Source organism: Zosterops lateralis, assembly GCF_965231275.1.
Source record: "Zosterops lateralis genome assembly, chromosome: 2".
In the NCBI taxonomy this organism is placed as follows: Eukaryota; Metazoa; Chordata; class Aves; order Passeriformes; family Zosteropidae; genus Zosterops; species Zosterops lateralis.
The window spans coordinates 65408190-65426511 of record NC_139763.1 but is presented as its reverse complement, the minus strand read 5'-3'; the positions used below and the strand labels follow the sequence as shown (position 1 = coordinate 65426511).

The 18322-nt window shown below is 36.0% G+C and overlaps 1 protein-coding gene across 3 annotated transcripts in view; it reads left to right on the top strand.

Annotated features, from left to right (window-relative positions):
• Positions 1-18322, top strand: part of COG6 (component of oligomeric golgi complex 6) — a 53037-nt gene that overhangs the window by 26433 nt on the left and 8282 nt on the right. For 2 of the 3 annotated variants that reach the window (XM_083855096.1, XM_083855098.1), the window contains exons 12-17: positions 3747-3838; positions 5166-5283; positions 14065-14196; positions 14747-14914; positions 16800-16907; positions 18176-18229. In XM_083855096.1, coding sequence (XP_083711222.1) covers positions 3747-3838; positions 5166-5283; positions 14065-14196; positions 14747-14914; positions 16800-16907; positions 18176-18229 — 672 coding nt within the window. The remainder of the gene's footprint in view (positions 1-3746; positions 3839-5165; positions 5284-14064; positions 14197-14746; positions 14915-16799; positions 16908-18175; positions 18230-18322) is intronic. The other variant, XM_083855097.1, reaches the window with a different exon arrangement.

Below are 18322 nucleotides of genomic sequence, written 5' to 3'. Positions count from 1 at the left end.
GTATTTTGTTTTCCTTAGCACTCTAAATACATAAACTGTTTTGTCGTGGTTTTTTTTTCCGAACTTGTGCTCCCATCTCTTCAGTGTATTTTCATTGCCCTTGGTTAAGAATTAGATTGTCAACTTCTGAAGGGTTTTTTTCTCAAATTTCTCAAAGATTCCTTTGTTCATAGATGTATGGTTTATAATAGTCACATAGTGAGAGATACTAGGATGCTAAATTTGAGTCTTGATTTTGGTTTACTTTTCCTATGTTGAGGAGTGCTGATGTACAAAAACACAGTTTTGTGATAAGTGTACGGGAATGCCTGTAGTGGGTCAAATGAAAAATCAATGAAATTTACAAACCTGTTAGGGAAGAGTGTACAGGTTATGCAGTTGTGTCATACTTCTGCAGGACAGTTTCCTTGCCTGTTTGTGAATAAATATACTAAGGACTTACTGAGCCATAACTTCTTTGCATATAATAGATCTCAATAGATGTTTTCTTGCATGAACATGCCAAATTGATATAAAATGTTGCTATTCACAATATATCCTCAGGAGTGATGAAGATTTCAACTCTGTTGTGTGAAAAGCCACAATTTGTAGTTTGTGAGGGTTCTTTGTTTTGGTTGTTTGTTTAATAATTCCAGCTCCTGTATCTTAAAGACACCATGAAAAGTTGTTTCCTAATTACCATCTTTATGCTATCTCAGTTTTTCTTATTTGTCACATCTTTCTATACTTGTCTTTTTTCAAGCTACAGCCTTAGTAAGTTTAGGGGACACATTTGATAGAAATCATTAATGATGATCCATCAAATAATTGACTTGTCTATTGGATGTGCTTCACATAAGCACTGAAGTAATCAAGGTGGTGAAGCTGAATACCAATTGCCTGACCACGCAGTGTATAATTCCAGGTGTTTTTAAAGTAAAATCTACTGTGTCTAAATAGGATTATAATAAATTTCTCTTAGGATTCTGTAGCTATAACAACCGTATCCAGTTGACAAATACTCAGTCTCAAATGTGAACAGCTAGTTTCTGGATACTATATATCAGTTTCTGATGAGAGAAGGGTAAGGTCTGGAGAGAGGTAAAATTCAAAAGGGCGCCATTTAGAAAGTCACAGAATTATGGAAGAATTGAGATTAGCAGGGACATCTGGAGGTCACTTGGTCCAAACTCCAACTCAGGCAGGGACACTGAGAGCCAATTTCCCAGGACTGTGTCCAGGTGACTTTTAAATGCTCCCAAGGATGAAGGCTCCAGAACCTAGGTGGACATCGTATGCCAGTGCTCAGCCACTTGCACAGTAAAAAAAAGTATTCCCTGATGTTCAGACAGAATCTGTTGTATTTCAGTTTTGTGCCTGTTGCCACAGAATTATGATCATCCTTCACAACCTTTTAGTGTCTGGTCTGTTGGAAGACACCTGTCCTAATAGACGCACAATCAGCAGAGCTTTGTGTTTTTGGAAGATACTTCCAAACTTTCTGTGCTCTTGAATCAGTTCTGTTAATACTCAATGCTGATGTTTGAGTTCAGTATTTCTGTGCATTCCAACAAAGTGATTAGGAATAAAATCAAACTCCTGTGTTAGTCAGAGAAAGTTTTTGGTCTTGATCTGAATGCTTGTAATTTTTGTGGTTAAGTACAGAGTATCTTTCATTTTGATGACCAAACTCTTTACACTTACATGCTGCTAGTCTCTTCAGAGACTATCCTCTGAAATACTGTTTTTAGTTAGTTACCGTGCTAGTAAAAATAAGAACAAAAATCTTAAAAGAACAATTAAAGACTTCCCATTGTATTCTGTATTTTAATAGAATGCAACTTACAGTAACCCACTGCCAGTCTAGACTTTCCAGTAAAAAGTATGAAACACTTATTATTTCCCCAGGGGAAAAATAAAAAAAAAAAAGAAGCACCGCCCCCCCACCCCCCAGAAACTTCCAAGCAGAGGAGCCTTCTACATTGCAGGATTGGTAATGAGATAATTGCAAGCCACCGTGTTCAGGGGAGCAACAGTAACAGATTCAGTTTGGAGGAGTCTTTTCTGCAATATATTGTAGAAGGGTTATCTTACATGCAGTCTAAATTGCCCACATTTCTTACTGATAGTTGGTTTTTTAGGCATTTAAGTGACTCTTGAATACTCCTTAGTGGTAGAACTTACCACAGGCCTCTCATTTCAGATGGAGGTAGGAGAACCTTAAAAAACATTTAAATTAAACTCCTCATCGTTTCCATAACATTAAAGATGTGTTGAAAACAGAGCGTCTTTGATGCCCTGTGTGGACTGCAGGTCCATGCTTGTCTTTTATGGTCAGCTAACAACAGGATGTACGGGACTAAAAAATTGTAAGAGCTCTAAGTCCAGAGCCTCCCTGAAGAGGTTAGGTTGAGTCACTTGCAAATTTTGGTTCTCCTGTGCAGTAAAGACTTCTGTATGGGAAGCATACAGAAGTTCTTTTCCCACTTGGTATTTTTAATTCTTATTTTTCTCTCATGACCCTAAAATCTTAGGGTTTTTTTCTCTCCTTCTGCCTGTTCTGTCTTTTTCAGTTTTTAGTAATTTTCTTTACTTTTAGTTATTCCCATTTTTTGTCAATATTTTTTTCCCCTGCCTGCCCTATTCTCTTTTGCTGTACGACTAGAATACTCAGTATTCATGCCCACAGGACCTTTTAGGTAATACTGGAGACATATATTTGTATATAGACCTTTGTATATACAAACACATTGAAAAGCAAAGTTCACCTGCGAGTTGGAATAAACTTTGTGCATTATGTATTGCGAATAAGAATTAAAAAGTATTATTTGGTTTTGGTCTGTGAATTAGATGCAAACTGAAAGGATTGAGGAAACATAATCTTAGTTGGTTCTCCCTGTAGCTGGCTTTGAGAAGAAAGGACTGCAGCACATCATGTTCCATTGAACAGCAAATAACTTGGGAGAGTAGGTGGTGGCTGCTGATTTGTGTGTAGCCCTTTCACACTCAGGCAGGTGGGAGAGCAGTGCAGTGATAAGTCACTGTCTATTCTGCTTCATAAGCGCACAAAGATTGACCCTGGGGCAGCTTTTTATGGCTGGATTGAGGCTGTGTACCATGGAGACACGACATCAGCTGTCCAACTGTAAAGATGCTCAGCACCATTTTTTTGTGTAGCCAGTATCTCCTGGTTGAGATAAAGAGTCAACATAGCTGGTTATTAGCTATAAATGTATCTAACTAAATACAGATAGGAGATATATACACTCACCTTTAAAGGAAAGAATTTATTCATCCGAGTGAAATTTGTTTCTTAGGCAAAATACCTAATACTTTGATGTTCTGAATTTCTGCACGATGCTGGAAATCTACTGCTGTAGTTGATTCTGCAACATTGCAGCTGTTCTTGCTATTCAGTGCTGGGGAAGATTCCAGTATATATTGGTATTAATCAATCAAATGATCTCATTATTTTTAAATTTCCAATAACAGCATAAGTCTGTAGGATTTTTGGAAGGCTTTTTGGATTTGTAGTTTTTCTTTTCTTAAGAATGCATATACTTTTTTATTTTCTGTCCAGATGCTTGGCAGCCCAGAAACACTTCAGTTCAAGCCAAACATTAAAGTTAACTGGATATTCTCTTTTATAATTTATTTCTGGTTTAATTTGTTTTTCAAAAATCAGCAATGTATTCCATATAAAATCACAGGAGACTGGCTTTCAGAATTTATGACCTGAAGGATGTTTGTATTTGTTCATGCTGCAGGTTAGAATTGAGCAGGTGATTGTTGCTGAGCCAGGAGCAGTTTTACTATACAAGATTTCTAATTTGCTCAAGTTCTACCACCACACAATCAGGTACGCAAAATTACAAAATATCTTAAAAATGAGGTTTTTTTCTCTAATTGTATATGTAAGAATAAATCTGCCAGGAGGACTTTTGTTGCTTAACTGTTGCACTGTACTATAACATCAAGAGGAAACACATGTGATAAAACCAGAAACCATTTACCCACTGCCATTCCTCACTTCATATCAAAACTGCTTTGGAATATGCATCGGTTTGCCAGAGTAACTATTTCTTTATTGTTCTGTGTAGGTTCATTGTAGATTCAAATAGATTGTAGATTCATTGTAGATTCAAAAAAGCTCTACACAACAGTCAATATGACAAAGTAAAGTCCCCTTCGAGAAAATGTTATTAAATGAAATTTCTTCAGTTTTTCTTTCTTTTTCCTTTTTTTTTTTTTTTTTTGTTTTGTTTTGTTTTGTTTTGTTTAAACAATTGTGTTTTGATAACTTTTTGATAACCCTTTTTTCCCTAATTATGCACTTCCTTATCTCACTGTTGAAGACACTGATCACCTTCCAACCTTCCAGATCCCACCAGGAATACAGAAACTGGAAAAAGCCAGAGCTGCTAATTTATATATAATTTATATGCTGTGGCATATGCTGTCGTTCATGTTGATTAGAAACAGCAATAGGAGAAAAATCCTCCTCCACAGCTCTGGATTAAACTAATGAGAATTTGAAATGTTAATATTACTGGTTGAGCTTCTCAGTCTGAAAATACTTCAGATGTTGGGCAGACTGGGATAAATGGTTCTTGGGCACCTCCCAGCTTTATTTAAAATCCTCAGTTGTGGAGCCAGGTCTATGGTAGAACACATTTAAGACCTATTCTTAATTTTATTGTCCAAAAATCCTGGAAGATTTTGATGTTGTTTTTCTGTCTCCAAAGTGTGATATTTTAACACTCAGAATAGCAAGGCACAAATTCTTGGAGATGACCAGCATCTCAGTAAAGAAAGGAGAGAGGTAATGCTATCCCTAACAGGCAGTATGAGAGGATATTGTTAACCCTTTTTGTTACATAATTTGTTTTTTTATAACAGAAGTAGATTTATTGCACAAAAAAGCAAAAATCCAGTAAATTTTAGTACTCTACAGAAAAGTTTGTGCAAGTTTGATAGCCTGTATTTAATATTTGCCTAATGACATACTTGATGATGCTTGTTCTTAGACTCAGCTTATCTCTCAGCCATTATGGAGAACTGTTCCCTGCAATTATTTCTTTTAAATTTTAAACTTTGAAAATAATATTTTTAAAAATTAATTTAAGTATCTGATTGTCATGTTGTCCCCCCTTTAGATACATTAAAAATCTTAATTTTTTTTTCAGTGGTATTGTAGGAAACAGTGCAGCCACACTGCTGACAACAATTGAAGAAATGCATTTGTTGAGCAAGAAAATATTCTTTAATAGCCTGAGTCTTCATGCAAGTAAATTAATGGACAAGGTTTGTTTCAAAATTGTACAGCTTTCATGTTTCAAAACATGCTTGCGTTTCCCTTTTGTCTAATATGATTACTAGGTAAATAGCTGTTTTATATGTCAGCTTTTCCTAAAGTTGAAGTCTTGTATTTTCAATATTTTAGTGATAGAACTATATTACAAATTCGCTGTTTATATTTTAATTCTAAAAATTCTAATTCTATTACTAGAGGTTGATGTAAAATATGCATCTATTAAATGTAGATATGTGGCTAAAATCCTGCAGTTAGCAATATTCTTTTGCAGAACAGTTTACATATTTTTAAAATCTGTGAGAAGCAACAAAAGTAGGAAATTTTCTTAAGTGCAGTAGAGCAAAGTCAGGCAATTGAGCTGCATAATTTGTATTAATGCATCATCAAATCAGTAGTTAATTTTGCATCATTCCTTTTTTGAAGTTGTAAGGTATATCCTAAAATGGTAAGCTAAGTAAAAACAAAATTTGGGCTTTTCTGTCTATTATAAACATAGTTTTTCCACATGAACATTGCTGTCACATTTGTAAATGCATTTCTAAATTATTTAACCTACCAAAAAAAAGGAAAAAATAGTTCATTTTCCAGAAACTATTCTTTGTGCAGACTTGTAATTTGCTGACTGCTCAGTCAGGTTTTCTGAGTTTTGTCAGTGTTGTTCTGTGGTTCCAAATGAGTTTTCTCATTCAGCGCAGTCTGTCTGGTCCTAATTTCCTGACTTTCTGCAGGGGCTGGGGAATGACTTTCTTAAAGCAGCAGTTGTTTCTCCTCTCCCACATATCCCAGTGACTCCTTTCAGTGGATTCATTCATTCATTGGGTTACTCCTTAGCTCCTACCACCCACAGTCCATAGTGCTGAAGTCCACTTAATGCCTTGTTGCTGTCGGGTATTTCCATTTGAATGCATTATCATATCAGTAATAGTTCCTTTGCTATTAATGCTTACTCAAGGATCAGCTAAAGCTGAGTTCCTAAAACATGCAATGGACAAGGACAGCATGAATTTACAAAAAACATTTTATTTCTTAATATGTAAGCTGAATTAAAGTATCTGGGTATGTCATGGGTAATTTTTCCTTATATGAAAAGAAATCAGTGATGGACCTTAGCAAAAATCTATGACTGCTCTTTACTTACAAAGTGCTTAAGGAAAGAAATTTTTCTGGTTTGAAAACTTCTCTGTATTTATCTCTTTTTTTATTTATTTATCCTGTTGGGTATTGCATCTGTACTCAATTAGGATCCAGCATGATTTTCCTGCTCACATAACCCACAGTCATTGAGGTTTTGTTTTGGGCGATACACTGTTTTCAGTTTGGAAATGTGTAGAATTCAGAAGAAGAATGATAAAGGAATTATGATCCCTTAGTCCATAGTGTGTGTTCTTTCTATTGTCGCTGTGGAAAGGTTGTGTAGCCCTCTTTGCCCTCTTAGTTCCCCCTCCCTCAGCCCCCCTTGTGGATGTAACTGGTTCTAGATGCTGTCACTGTTTTATAAAGTAGTCAAATTTGCTTTTACTGGCCTTAAATGAAGGCAGTGATTGCACTGCCACCTTCAGTGGTGTTTTATTACAAGTAATGAATGGAATACCGAGCTTACCATGTAATGGGAAAAGATCATAATATTGCTCTTTCTCAGAAACACATTTATAAATTAAGTCTGAAATGTTGACAATATTACATTGCCAATGTGCCCTATGAAGATCTTTCCTCAGAATATAATTGAGGTCAAAAGCTTAAAGAGATTTAGAGGATTGTTAGATATATGGGTAACAAAGGCTTCCACAATTATTTATTAATCTGCTTCAGGAGTTAACAATGAGGTAACTCAATGTCTGAGAAGAAATCTTACTGTTCTAATGTGTTAGAGCTAACTGAGTTTTAGATAGTCCTCTGTAGCACATTATATTATTACCTTTTTGAGTGGATTACTGAATTGATAGAATGATGGCTTATCTCTTCATGACTGAAATTAGTTTTGCTTCATAAAAAATACAAAATTTATAGGCTGATTACACTCAGAGAAACGTTAGGTTCCATATGATAAAGACCTTTCTTTTATCATAAATTTAATTCTCTTGTTACTTAGTTTTTTTTGTCAGTGTACAGATAAGCAGGTTTTATGCCTTTTCATTTGTCTTTGTAAATTTAGTAGTGAATGTCACAATGCCTTTACATTTTGAGGAAACTGAAAGTTGCTTTTTACCATGCTTTTAAAAATGCATGTTCAGACCAAAACTGTGTATATGTATTAGTAGGATTTTCTTCATGTCCCAGCCTTTTTCCAGCTTTTTGCCAGCTATGTATGCACTGCAATTGCTTCCAGATTTTTTTTTTTTTCAGAGAAGATTAAACCCCTGGAAGATAGACCTTTTGTGCTTATACAGGCAATTGCAAAGGCTTCATTGCTGTTCCTGTTGTGCTGCTAGAGAATATTCACTGGGAAAATTAGTAAATTGCTTTTCACTTGAACAATCTGGAAATTGTGCTTTCTTACTTCAATTTAGATTATGCATCTTAAGGCATCGATAAACCTGCTTCAAAGAATAACAATTGTCCAATACTTTGATTAAAATATGATTCTTAAGACAATTTGAATAATTTTGGAAATACATTAAAATGCAAATGGGATGTTCTGAAGTAAAAATACTTCTATTTCTAGGTTTAAGTGCCTCTTCTGTTTAGATTATTGGAAGGTTGTGAATGGCCTGTCAGGTAGACAATTTTAACAATAGTATTTCCTCAGTATTATCTGTTGTTGCTGATAATTCGCTTTTTTAATATCTACATTATATCTAGTAATTGATAGACCAGAATATGATTTAAGCAAATCTTTCACTTAAGTATAGCTAGTTGGGAACATTTTTTAGACAAAGCAGGTTTCATTAAATATGCTAACTCCTCAAGATCCTGTCCTTAAGATGCAGACAAATGACAAGATGGTAATTTGATGTCCCCATCACTACAGACAATTTAATTCCCTAGATTATTGATTATCCTGAGTTGAGCATTGCCTTCAATCTGCCTGTGATTTAATTTCTAAAGCACAGTGGGAAAATGAGACTTCAGGCTGTTCTTTCTAGGACAAGAAAATAGCTTCCTCTTCATATCTATTTTTGAGTAGAGTCCCATATTACATAAGGAGTGTCACTAGTGTGGAGGTGTATGGAAGCTTTTAGGCAGTCTTAGATCAGGATTCTCCCTCTTGGTTGTCAAGCCATCAGTGTAAATGATAGAGGGAAATCCCTGGTTACTTCAGAATACTTACTGGTTTGCCCAGAAGCACTTTGCTATGAACTTTTTTCATTACATAAGAAGATCTCAAGCATCCTGGTTGGAACCTGAAAATAAAATACTCAGCAACTCTCAACTTCAAACAATTTATTCTGAGAAAACTTTTTTTATGGGATTCTCATTCAGGCTTCTCAGGTAGCTCTGTTTGATCTGAAATCCATGTGACAGAAATATTCAGCAGACTGCTGGAAAGCCGAGTCCGTTGTTATCAAAGAAATGCAGTACACAAGAGAGTCTCTTTGGTTCCAACACTTCTTGAAACCTGTCACAAAGCTTGTGAACAGAGTTGTTGCAAAGCCACTTTGTTTTTAAGGGTTTAGAATGCCATTCATGACTTTGAGATTCTCAGGCTGCTATAGAACTCTTTTTTGTTGACATCCTACAAAGCTGTGGGCTACCAGCAACCTCCTGTGTCACTGGGGGTTTGGTGTATCAGCTCTTCTTGAGGAAACTGTCTCTCCTTTGCCTTAGTGGCTCTTACTCGTCACAGCCAGGTTTCAGCATTCTTGTCAGTACTTTCTAGCTCTGGTAGCAATTGATTTTTTTCTGGTTCTTGGCTGAACCAGTATGTTTCCTGGCCAGTATTGGTGTCCTTATGCTGAGGAAAATGTTTGTATTTGTTGCTTTTTAGGTTTTTTGGACCCAGCCGGGGTCTACCAACCATGCTAGTAAAGTGAATCAAAATTGTTAAAATCCTTATGTATCCTTTTCCATGTTTCTTTTCACTCTGTGCTTATAAATCAGTTGTACAGGAATTCAGGATCCTGCTTGTGTTACTCATTGTCTGGATCTAAGAACAGCCCTTTACAGATGACCATTTTACAGATGATTGTAAAAACAGGAGAAAATAGTGAATGAAAATAATTGTCAGAACAACAGGAACTGTTCTAATGAAACTGGGAGTAAAGTTCAGAGTACCTAATGGACTGGAGTGGATGGACTGCGCTTTCAGTCCTCTCAATATAGGACTTACTTATTATAATGAATCCATTGGTGAGGCATTTTAGCAACTGTGTTTGACCAACCAATGTCAGCATGTTTTATTGCACCACCTGTTAAATTAGGAGAGTGGGAATTTTCAAGCCCACATATCCTTCCTCTGGTTTCACTAGTGTTCCAGAACAATTATTAAAGGAAAGAATAATTGCAAACATTTAATAAAATGTAATGAGAGTTATCATAAGGGCACTAGAGAAGAATTGTGCCAAACTCCAGTCATCTGCTGTCTGAGCTGTTAGAAGACTATTAGTAGAGTATCCCAAATTAGATTTTGGGATTATTATTCCTTAATGCTGTTCTTTTTTAGAATAGATGTGTGCTAATTAAATGCTGTGATTGCATCCTCTTTTAAGTTTGTTAGTGAGAGAGATATTAAAACATTGCATGGGAATAATTGTAAAGTTGTCCTTCATAATTTGATTCTTGCCAGAATGAAACCTATTAGGTTTCTGGGGAATCAGATGTGGGGCAGACTGAATAAGAATGATTATTGTTGTTGTGATCTGAATGCTACTGTGCTTTTAAATGGATCCATGAGAACAAAGCAAAACTAGTTATCTTTTTGTCCAAGATCAATTTGATAGCTGAAAAGACAAGCATGCCATTAGGCATTCTACTTTGTTGACCTTTTTAGGATCCTAATAGGACCAGAAAATTTTAAGACAGCTTCTCTGATAAGACATGCACTCAGATTTCTTGGAGTGCTGGTGTATATTGTCTCAGCTGACAAGAATGGACTCTGCAGTTGATGCTGCTCAGTGTTAACTGACAGCATGAAAAATTCATAACATTTTTACAAGGTTCCGCTCTGTAGTATTTTGGATCCAGCCCCTGCCAGTGGGGGTTTTTAAGAAGCTGTATTTAAAGCTGATTAGGCTTTTATAAAAGCCACTGACCTTCCTTTTGTTACTCGTAAGGACTTTCTCTGTGGAGTTCTGTTTTAAATTACCATCTTGTTTTATTTAGTAGTAGTGTCACAAAATTAAAGAATGGAGGAGTTCAGCAGGAAACTAGAAACAATCTAGTACAACCATCTTGCTAATGGCCCAGTGTCAGCTATAGCAGGTTGCCTAGGACTTGCACTAGCTGAAGTTTTACTATCACAATGGATAGACCTCAAAACTTCACTGTGCAGCTGTCTTCAGTGCTTGACTAACCTCACAGTAAAAATTGTTTTATTGTGTCCTAATCTGTGGCCATTGCCTCTTGACATGTTACTGGACACCACTGAGAAGAGTCTATCTCCATCTTCATCCCTCACTTCACATAGTTCTACACATTTATAACATCCCCCCTTCAGCCTTCTCTTCTGGAGGCAGAACACGTCCTCTCCTTGTGTAGGAGGTACTCATTCCCTTCATGAACATTGTAACTGTTAACTTTCTAATGTTCAAGTATCATAGTATGTGAAGTTCTGATTGACTGCAGTATTTTCAGAAGAAAATCTGCCTCCTTTAAAAATGTAACCTGTTCTGTAAATGAGAAAGGGAAACAATCAACATACGTGCACACTTCTTGACTGTTGATGCTGCCTTTTCTTTTTTCTGTATTTTCCTTTGCTGTTTGTAAAATTCCATAAGACATCCTTTGAGCTACTTGCTCTCATAGACAAACCTGCTCTGGATTATATGTTTGGAGGAATACTACTGGCTTGGTATCTTTTCCCCATTGATTAATAGGCAGAAAAGAAGATACAATTTTTTGTACTAAAGCTTATGTACAAGTTTTAGTACCCATTTCAGAATTCCTTTCAGTTTTGTATATTGGATTTTAAAAATGGATAATTTCTTGGGTTTTTTGAAAGGCTGAAGAGCTGTTTGGCATCATTTCTGTGTGACTGAACTGGTAGTTAAAACCGATTAGAGACTTAAGACTGTGGTAGAGTATGTTTTAATGCAGTTGAACTTGCTGCTGCAGAACTTCCCTAATCATGTTTTAGTTAGAAGCTGTCTAGCTTGCATCTGAAAGAGGTACTTCAAAAGTAAAACTCAGCATGTATTTGAAACCTATTTTTCTGGAAATAGGATCAATTATAATGATCTCTTAGTGCATGTAAAACATTCAGGGCATCAATTATTTTTTATTAGAATAGTGATTAGTACTCATGAGTTGAAGTCTGTAGGTTCCTCTATAAATTTGAAGTGTCTATTTTTAAATTTTCTTTTATAATTTTGAAAAAAAACTGCCTCACTTTGTATTCATGTGTCAAAAGTTAAAATTTTCAAAATTAATGTAGTACTACTTTGATTCTTCTTCCACTTACTGATAATTTTGTCTCTATTGCAGTAGTCAGGAATTTCAGAGTAACCCAAATAAAATCTAGTGACCTAAATATTTTTTCCTTGCCATATTTTCTTCTTCCATTATGTTGTTCTTTGCTCTTACCTAGAAGACAGTGGACTGTAAAGGATCAGAAAAGTGAAAGATGAAGCTAATTTAAGAGCTTCTGAGCACTAGCTACATCAGGAGACAAAAATTCTGTGCAAAGGAGCCTGAAATTATAATTGCCATGATCTGTGTGTCTGTTGGAAGTGAAAACTCCATCAAACTCTAGTCTCAATGCCAAATGCCAAAATATCACTGAATGTGGTCCAGTTCAAGTCTGAGGATGATGTGTTCAGGACACAATCAATACTCCTAATAATAACAAGAAACAAGAAGAAAGTAATTCAGTGCTGTAAATTTCAATACTTTACTACTGATCAGCACTGATTAAGTGCCTCTTTTTGAATTACTGTTACTTTATTGCTAGAATATTTGTTTTGTGCTTTCAAGACCACTTGGGCTGAACAACTGTTCTCTGAACCTATTAGATTTAGTTTTCTGTTAATTCCTTGAGTTCAGTATACTCGTTTTTGGAAAGTGAGAGTAGAGAAATATTTTATATTCAGAAAGATGAAAAAAACTTTCATTACATCTGTCTTGGTAACAGTGTGGGGAACATGTATGGTATCTCAAATGTTTCAAAGCACAAGTGTGAAAGTTTCAAAGAGAGAGTTTGTTTTTTCTTTCTTTGCTGGCATGTTCATCAGGTATAAATTCATTTCCAGAAGGCTTTGTGATGTTCTGCTCTGAAGATGTTTGCCATGCTCTCCTTCTTGGTTTCTTTGGCCATCAGCCTCTGCCTCTTGGATTTTTTTATTTTCTTTTTTAACTTGAAGATTCTGACATCCATATTACTGTGCCATTTCTCATTTGGGAAGGTATGGAAGATGTAGCCCATGACTTGGAGCCATCCAAAGCTGCTGCCTTTTCTTTAGATCTGGAGTTTTAAGAGTACTGTGGAAGTGCACACTGTGTTGCTCTGCTGTGCCAGATATCCTGATTGAGACACATGGGCCAGTCCCATCCAAACTTACTTCTCCCTACCTCCTTCTGGAGAGTTTATGCCTTTAAGTCTTAACTTGCTGTGTATTGCTGAGCGTCTTCTTACTCCCACATGGTCCAGCCGCATCTGTGTTTGCCCTTGCATGGGCAGAAGAGAGAAGGGTGGGAAGTGGATTGTTGGCAGAAGGAAATGTGGTTGTAGTAAGGGTTTGGAGGCAGCAGGAAGCCAGTTTGAAGCAGCACTGGAGACAAAAGAATGCAGCTGGTTTTGGAGTAGATCCTAAGAAATGTGAGTTGGGAAAAAGACGTGCTAGATTTTCTATAAATGTTTTATTAAGTGTTTAATGAGTATTTGCCTGTTACAAAGAAAGGGCTAAAGTGTGTGAGCCTGGGTTAAAAATAGCATGGAATTTTAGTCCATTTCAGGAATCCAATTTTCATAATTTGACTTGGAAAGTATATTTTTTCTCTAATATACACAAACTTCTTCATTTTTTAAACATCTGCATTACCTGCTTATCTTTGGCATAAGGCTGCATTTTAGTTTGTGCAGTCTCATTGCAGTTCATGTAGGTGTACTTGAGTTAGCTTGTGTGCAGTTCATTTGTGTACTGGCAATTTAAGGTGCAAGCTTGCTGGGGATTGAGACTACTGCACTTGTGACTACGGGTCTCATACTCAGCATCACAGAAGCTGTGTAATGTTGCCAAGAACAGCTGCAGCATGGCTCTCATCTCCCAGAGCTCTGCCTGCACTATTCTGAAGTGTTTGCAGGAGGTCCTGCTGAAAGTGAACTCAGTGACGCCAACAAGGTGGCACTCTCTGGCACCTAATCTTGTAAATGTATTTTTTTTCACTGCCGAAACCAGTAGTGTTTGGGTTTCTCCAAATGGTAAAGTAGGCGTAGTCTGAATGAAAGGAGAAATTCAATGTTGCTTGTTTGGCACTGAATGAGATGGTTATGCTCAAAGTTGCATGCAGTTATTGTCTGAAATGTGCTAGATTTGTCCAGTGTCAAATTAAAGTTCTTCTCTGTGTGCCTATATATAATTTTGTTGTTAGCTGATTGCATTTGTGCTAACAGACTGGGTGGTATTTGCTGTAAAAGAGATTAATAAAAGTCCTCACAAACAGATAATATTATTCTTCAGGTTGAGCTCCCACCTCCTGATCTTGGCCCAAGTTCTGCTCTAAATCAGACACTTAACTTGCTACGGGAGGTTCTGGCATCTCATGACTCATCTGTTATTCCACTGGATGCCCGTCAGGCTGACTTTGTGCAGGTACAAGAATGTTTGACTACTTTATGTGTGTGAAGAGGAGGGAGAGGGGCAAAAAAAGAATGTGTAAGTTAGTTTCAGTGTACAAAAGGTAGATGGAACATTAATCTTTTTGTCTGGTTCCATTCTGGAGCTCTCTGTCAAACCAGAGTTTGTAATGTGCATAACAGGGTGACTAACAAAATGGATAATTACAGTTGAGTATGGAGTGCTACTCTTAACACAGTATCTAAATTCTGTTATCCAATTACTACTCCATTAAGTAAATACACCCTCAAGATTGCACAATTACCAATTATCTAATCTGGGTTATTTTTCCTCCTGCTAGGCTGGAATCTGTTCTTCTCAGGTTTTTATACTTTTCCCATCACTGTGGTAGGTGATCACCTGCTGACAAATCCAGTAGAAAACTGCTTTCACAGCTGGAAACTCTCATTCCTCTTTATTCTGCTTTGGGGAATAAATACATGATAGAGACAGAATGAGGTTAGAAGCCTCGTGTGACATGATTTCTTCCCTCCCTTCCCTCTTTTCTGTGTGTTTACTATTTTAGGTTCTGTCTTGTGTGCTAGATCCATTGTTACAGATGTGTACTATGTCTGCTAGTAATTTGGGCACAGCTGACATGGCAACCTACATGGTAAATTCACTTTACATGATGAGGACTACTCTGGCTCTCTTTGAATTCACTGACAAACGTCTAGAAATGCTGCAGTTTCAGGTAAGCTTTAGCAGCCCCAAAAGAAAATGAACTTATTACTGATTTTTTGCACACTGTAAGTTGGGATGTGAACATATTTATCTTAAAATCAACCCAAAGCCAACGTTATCAATATTCAAGAAATGGGATAAAAAGACTTCTTATCTGAGACCATGAGCAGATATCATCTTTCATTTTAAACAGACAAAAAAATGATTAAAAGATTTTGTTTGGTTTGGTTTAGTTGCAGATAAACCCAGATGGGTGAACACTTTCATTATCATAATCATTCTAATATTTATCTGCAAAGTGTTAGAGAAGAAGCAAATGGAAATTGAAAGCTCAAAGGGGCTGACTGTGTTCCATCATACAGTTAGTACTAGATCATCATCTATTTTATACTAGAATATGGTGTAGCTGAAGTTACTGCTTCAGTCCTGCTTTCTGCCTCTCTAGTAGTTCATATGTGGTAGTTTTGAAATGGAAGGGAAAATTTACTAACTGTTGACTTACAAAAACTTGGCCACTGCCCATTTATATTTTGCCACATGAATATGTCTGCCGTATATCTCAGGAGAGCCTTTGAAGCTGGGGGGCTTGAAAAACGTCACAAATTCTTACTTGAAGGGATCAGCAAGGATTGGCTGCAAGCCATTTTTCACTTTCTACTCCTAATCAGAATTTTTAGTACCTTTTAGCTCTGAAATAAACAGACAACCTCACCAAACTGTCTGGGGTATTTCTAATTTCTTTATCAGAGCTCCTTTCACAGTAAATATTGCAATTGATTTATTCTTCAGAAAAGCAGTAGAGCTGAAGCTTACACATTTAATACCATTTACTTTCTTCAAACATTTTACAAATACAGGAACAGACTGAAAAAAATCTTTAAGATTATACATAAGTAGGTTATTCAAGTGGAGTTAGAATGGCATATTTAAAAGGAGAAACATTTTTCTTAGAAAAAGAACTCACTAAGACAGTTAAAAACTCCAAATTGAAATATTAAGTTTTCCCTTCTGATTTAAAAAGGAAAGTGTGTTCTTCTGGAAGTAAAAAGGTGAACTCTTTAGTATCAGACCAAAGAGTCTTATATTTTACTAGACTTTATTATAATTTTTTTCTTTTATTTAGGATTGGAAGAAAAAATTATGGGGTAGTTATCTGTAAAAATGAAGTAATAATGCATATATACCCAAATGTCTTTCTGAGACTGCTCAAACTGAGAAATGATTGCTGCTGCTGTGACTGGATTTAGAGATTAGGTTTTCCTGCAAAGTAAAGATTATATTAAGAGTGTAAAATACTCTTACAAGTTTTTTTTATGTGAAGATAATTAAAACAAAATGGATAACTGTAATTTCATTGTCTATTGTTCTTTCAGCTGACTTTTTTCAAGTACATGTTTATCAGTATTGAATTTTAAATCATTTCTGAGTATGATTTAGTTTCAATTTTATTTTCCTTATGAAAGACTCTCTCTTGTTCATTATAAAACTGGCATGTTATTGTCAGTATTTTCAATAAAAGTTGAACGATTTTATCACATATTTCCAGAGAATTATAAGAAAATAAAATTATATAGAAATTTTTAAGATCAAGGCTATAATCTTCATTTTTGGTGGTGTTGTACTTAAAAATAATAAAAAAAAAGGTTCTCTTACTAGTCAGATATGAAAGAATTCTCTGCATTTTTATTATTAGATCCTGGTAATATGAAAGATGTAAATAGATAAAATAATTATGCTGTATGTATTTGTAGTATTTCCTTGTTTGTTGATCAGTCTTCCTTATTTGTGGGTTTTTCCCTTTTTTTATTTGTGTTTCTAGACCTTTTAACCTCAGAACTTGTTACATTTAACATTCTCACATACTCTTTATAAATACCTTATGCCTAACATTTCAGATTGAAGCTCATTTAGATACACTCATAAATGAGCAAGCTTCCTACGTGCTGACGAGAGCTGGTCTGAGTTACATTTATAATGCTCTGCAGCAACACAAACCAGAACAGGTGAGCTTACAGAATTTACATGTTCTGGGGGTACTACACACTTGCCAACTAGTAGAATTTTGGCACTAATCTTCTTGCAAATGGAGCTGAAACCAACAAAAGATTCAGAAATGTTGGGTTTTCACATGGGACCAGGACTATTCAGCGCAGGCACCTTGCAGCTACAGCTTTCCCCTTCCTATAGCACCACGCATGGAGTCCATAGATAGCTGCATGCATTTGGTAATTGCTGCTTTTTCTCTTCTGTGGAAAACTTGCAGATGAATTTAGTAGTAGTTTGAAGTAGTTCCTTCTTTCGTCCTTATTTGTTGCTGTAGCTATTCTAGTACCAAGACAGTGAGATTCTCAAAGTGAAAACTTGAGATTTCTTAGAGGAGCTGAAAACTGGAATTCAGAGCTCACGCTCTCCCTTTCTTGTGAAGCACAGTTGCAATGTGGTAGGTGTTATTACAGCCCTTCTTCCCTTCAGCTGTGCCTATGTCCTTTTGTGATCTTTTGTAGAAGTGAAAAACAGTGTTTTCTGGAGAAAGCAGAACTCTGTTGGAGAGCTTTATGTTGTTTCTTCAGCTAATAATTTTGCATAAAGTGCCCAAACTCAACAGATTTTTATGTATAAAGATGAATAAATAAATGTGTAAATAATCTGATTAATAACTCAACTTAGTTTTCTATTCATGAGCCTATCTCCCGTTTTAAAACCAATTTCAAGTTGACTAGGGCAGGTTGTTAATGGAATGTAGAAATTTTCATTTCTATCTGTACAGCTGCCTGGCTGCAGAGGTGATGTTTTTGCAGAATTTGCTAGGGGACTAAGCAGCATTTATGCATTGTACTGCCATAGTAGCGCAGGGGGTTTACTGGGAAGCAGGTCTGAATTCTTCAGGGTCCAAGAACAGATAGATAGAGCAAGTTGTTATCTCTTAAGTCTGGATTACCAAGGGGATGTAGCCAGTTTGCAGTTCAGTTTTTATTTTAGACCTTGTGAAAGGCTATTTTTGGCTTTATTTAATGGTGAAGAGGGAAGAAAAGGATTTTCTTAAGAATTAAGAATTCCATATTCTCAGCTTTTAATTTAAGGGAGTGGTATTATACAAATGAGCTGTTAACAGGATTTCATACTAAAATGGTGATAGTTTCCAAGCATTTATGATCCTGTAGCAGGACCAAGTAAAAATTAACTACTGAACTGATTGTACTTTATTATTTATCTTTTTCTATGTGCTAGTATGACCTTTTTTTTCCCCCTGTTGAATTACTTTGATGCTTAGGGTCCTCTTTCAAATTTGTCAAGTATGGATTCCGTGTCCCTGAAGGTTGCAATGGTAAGCATTTATAACTTTCCTATTATGGTGGTGATGCTGTGACATGGTAAAGAATACTGTTAATTATGTGATTAGAAGATATTCATCTGTAGT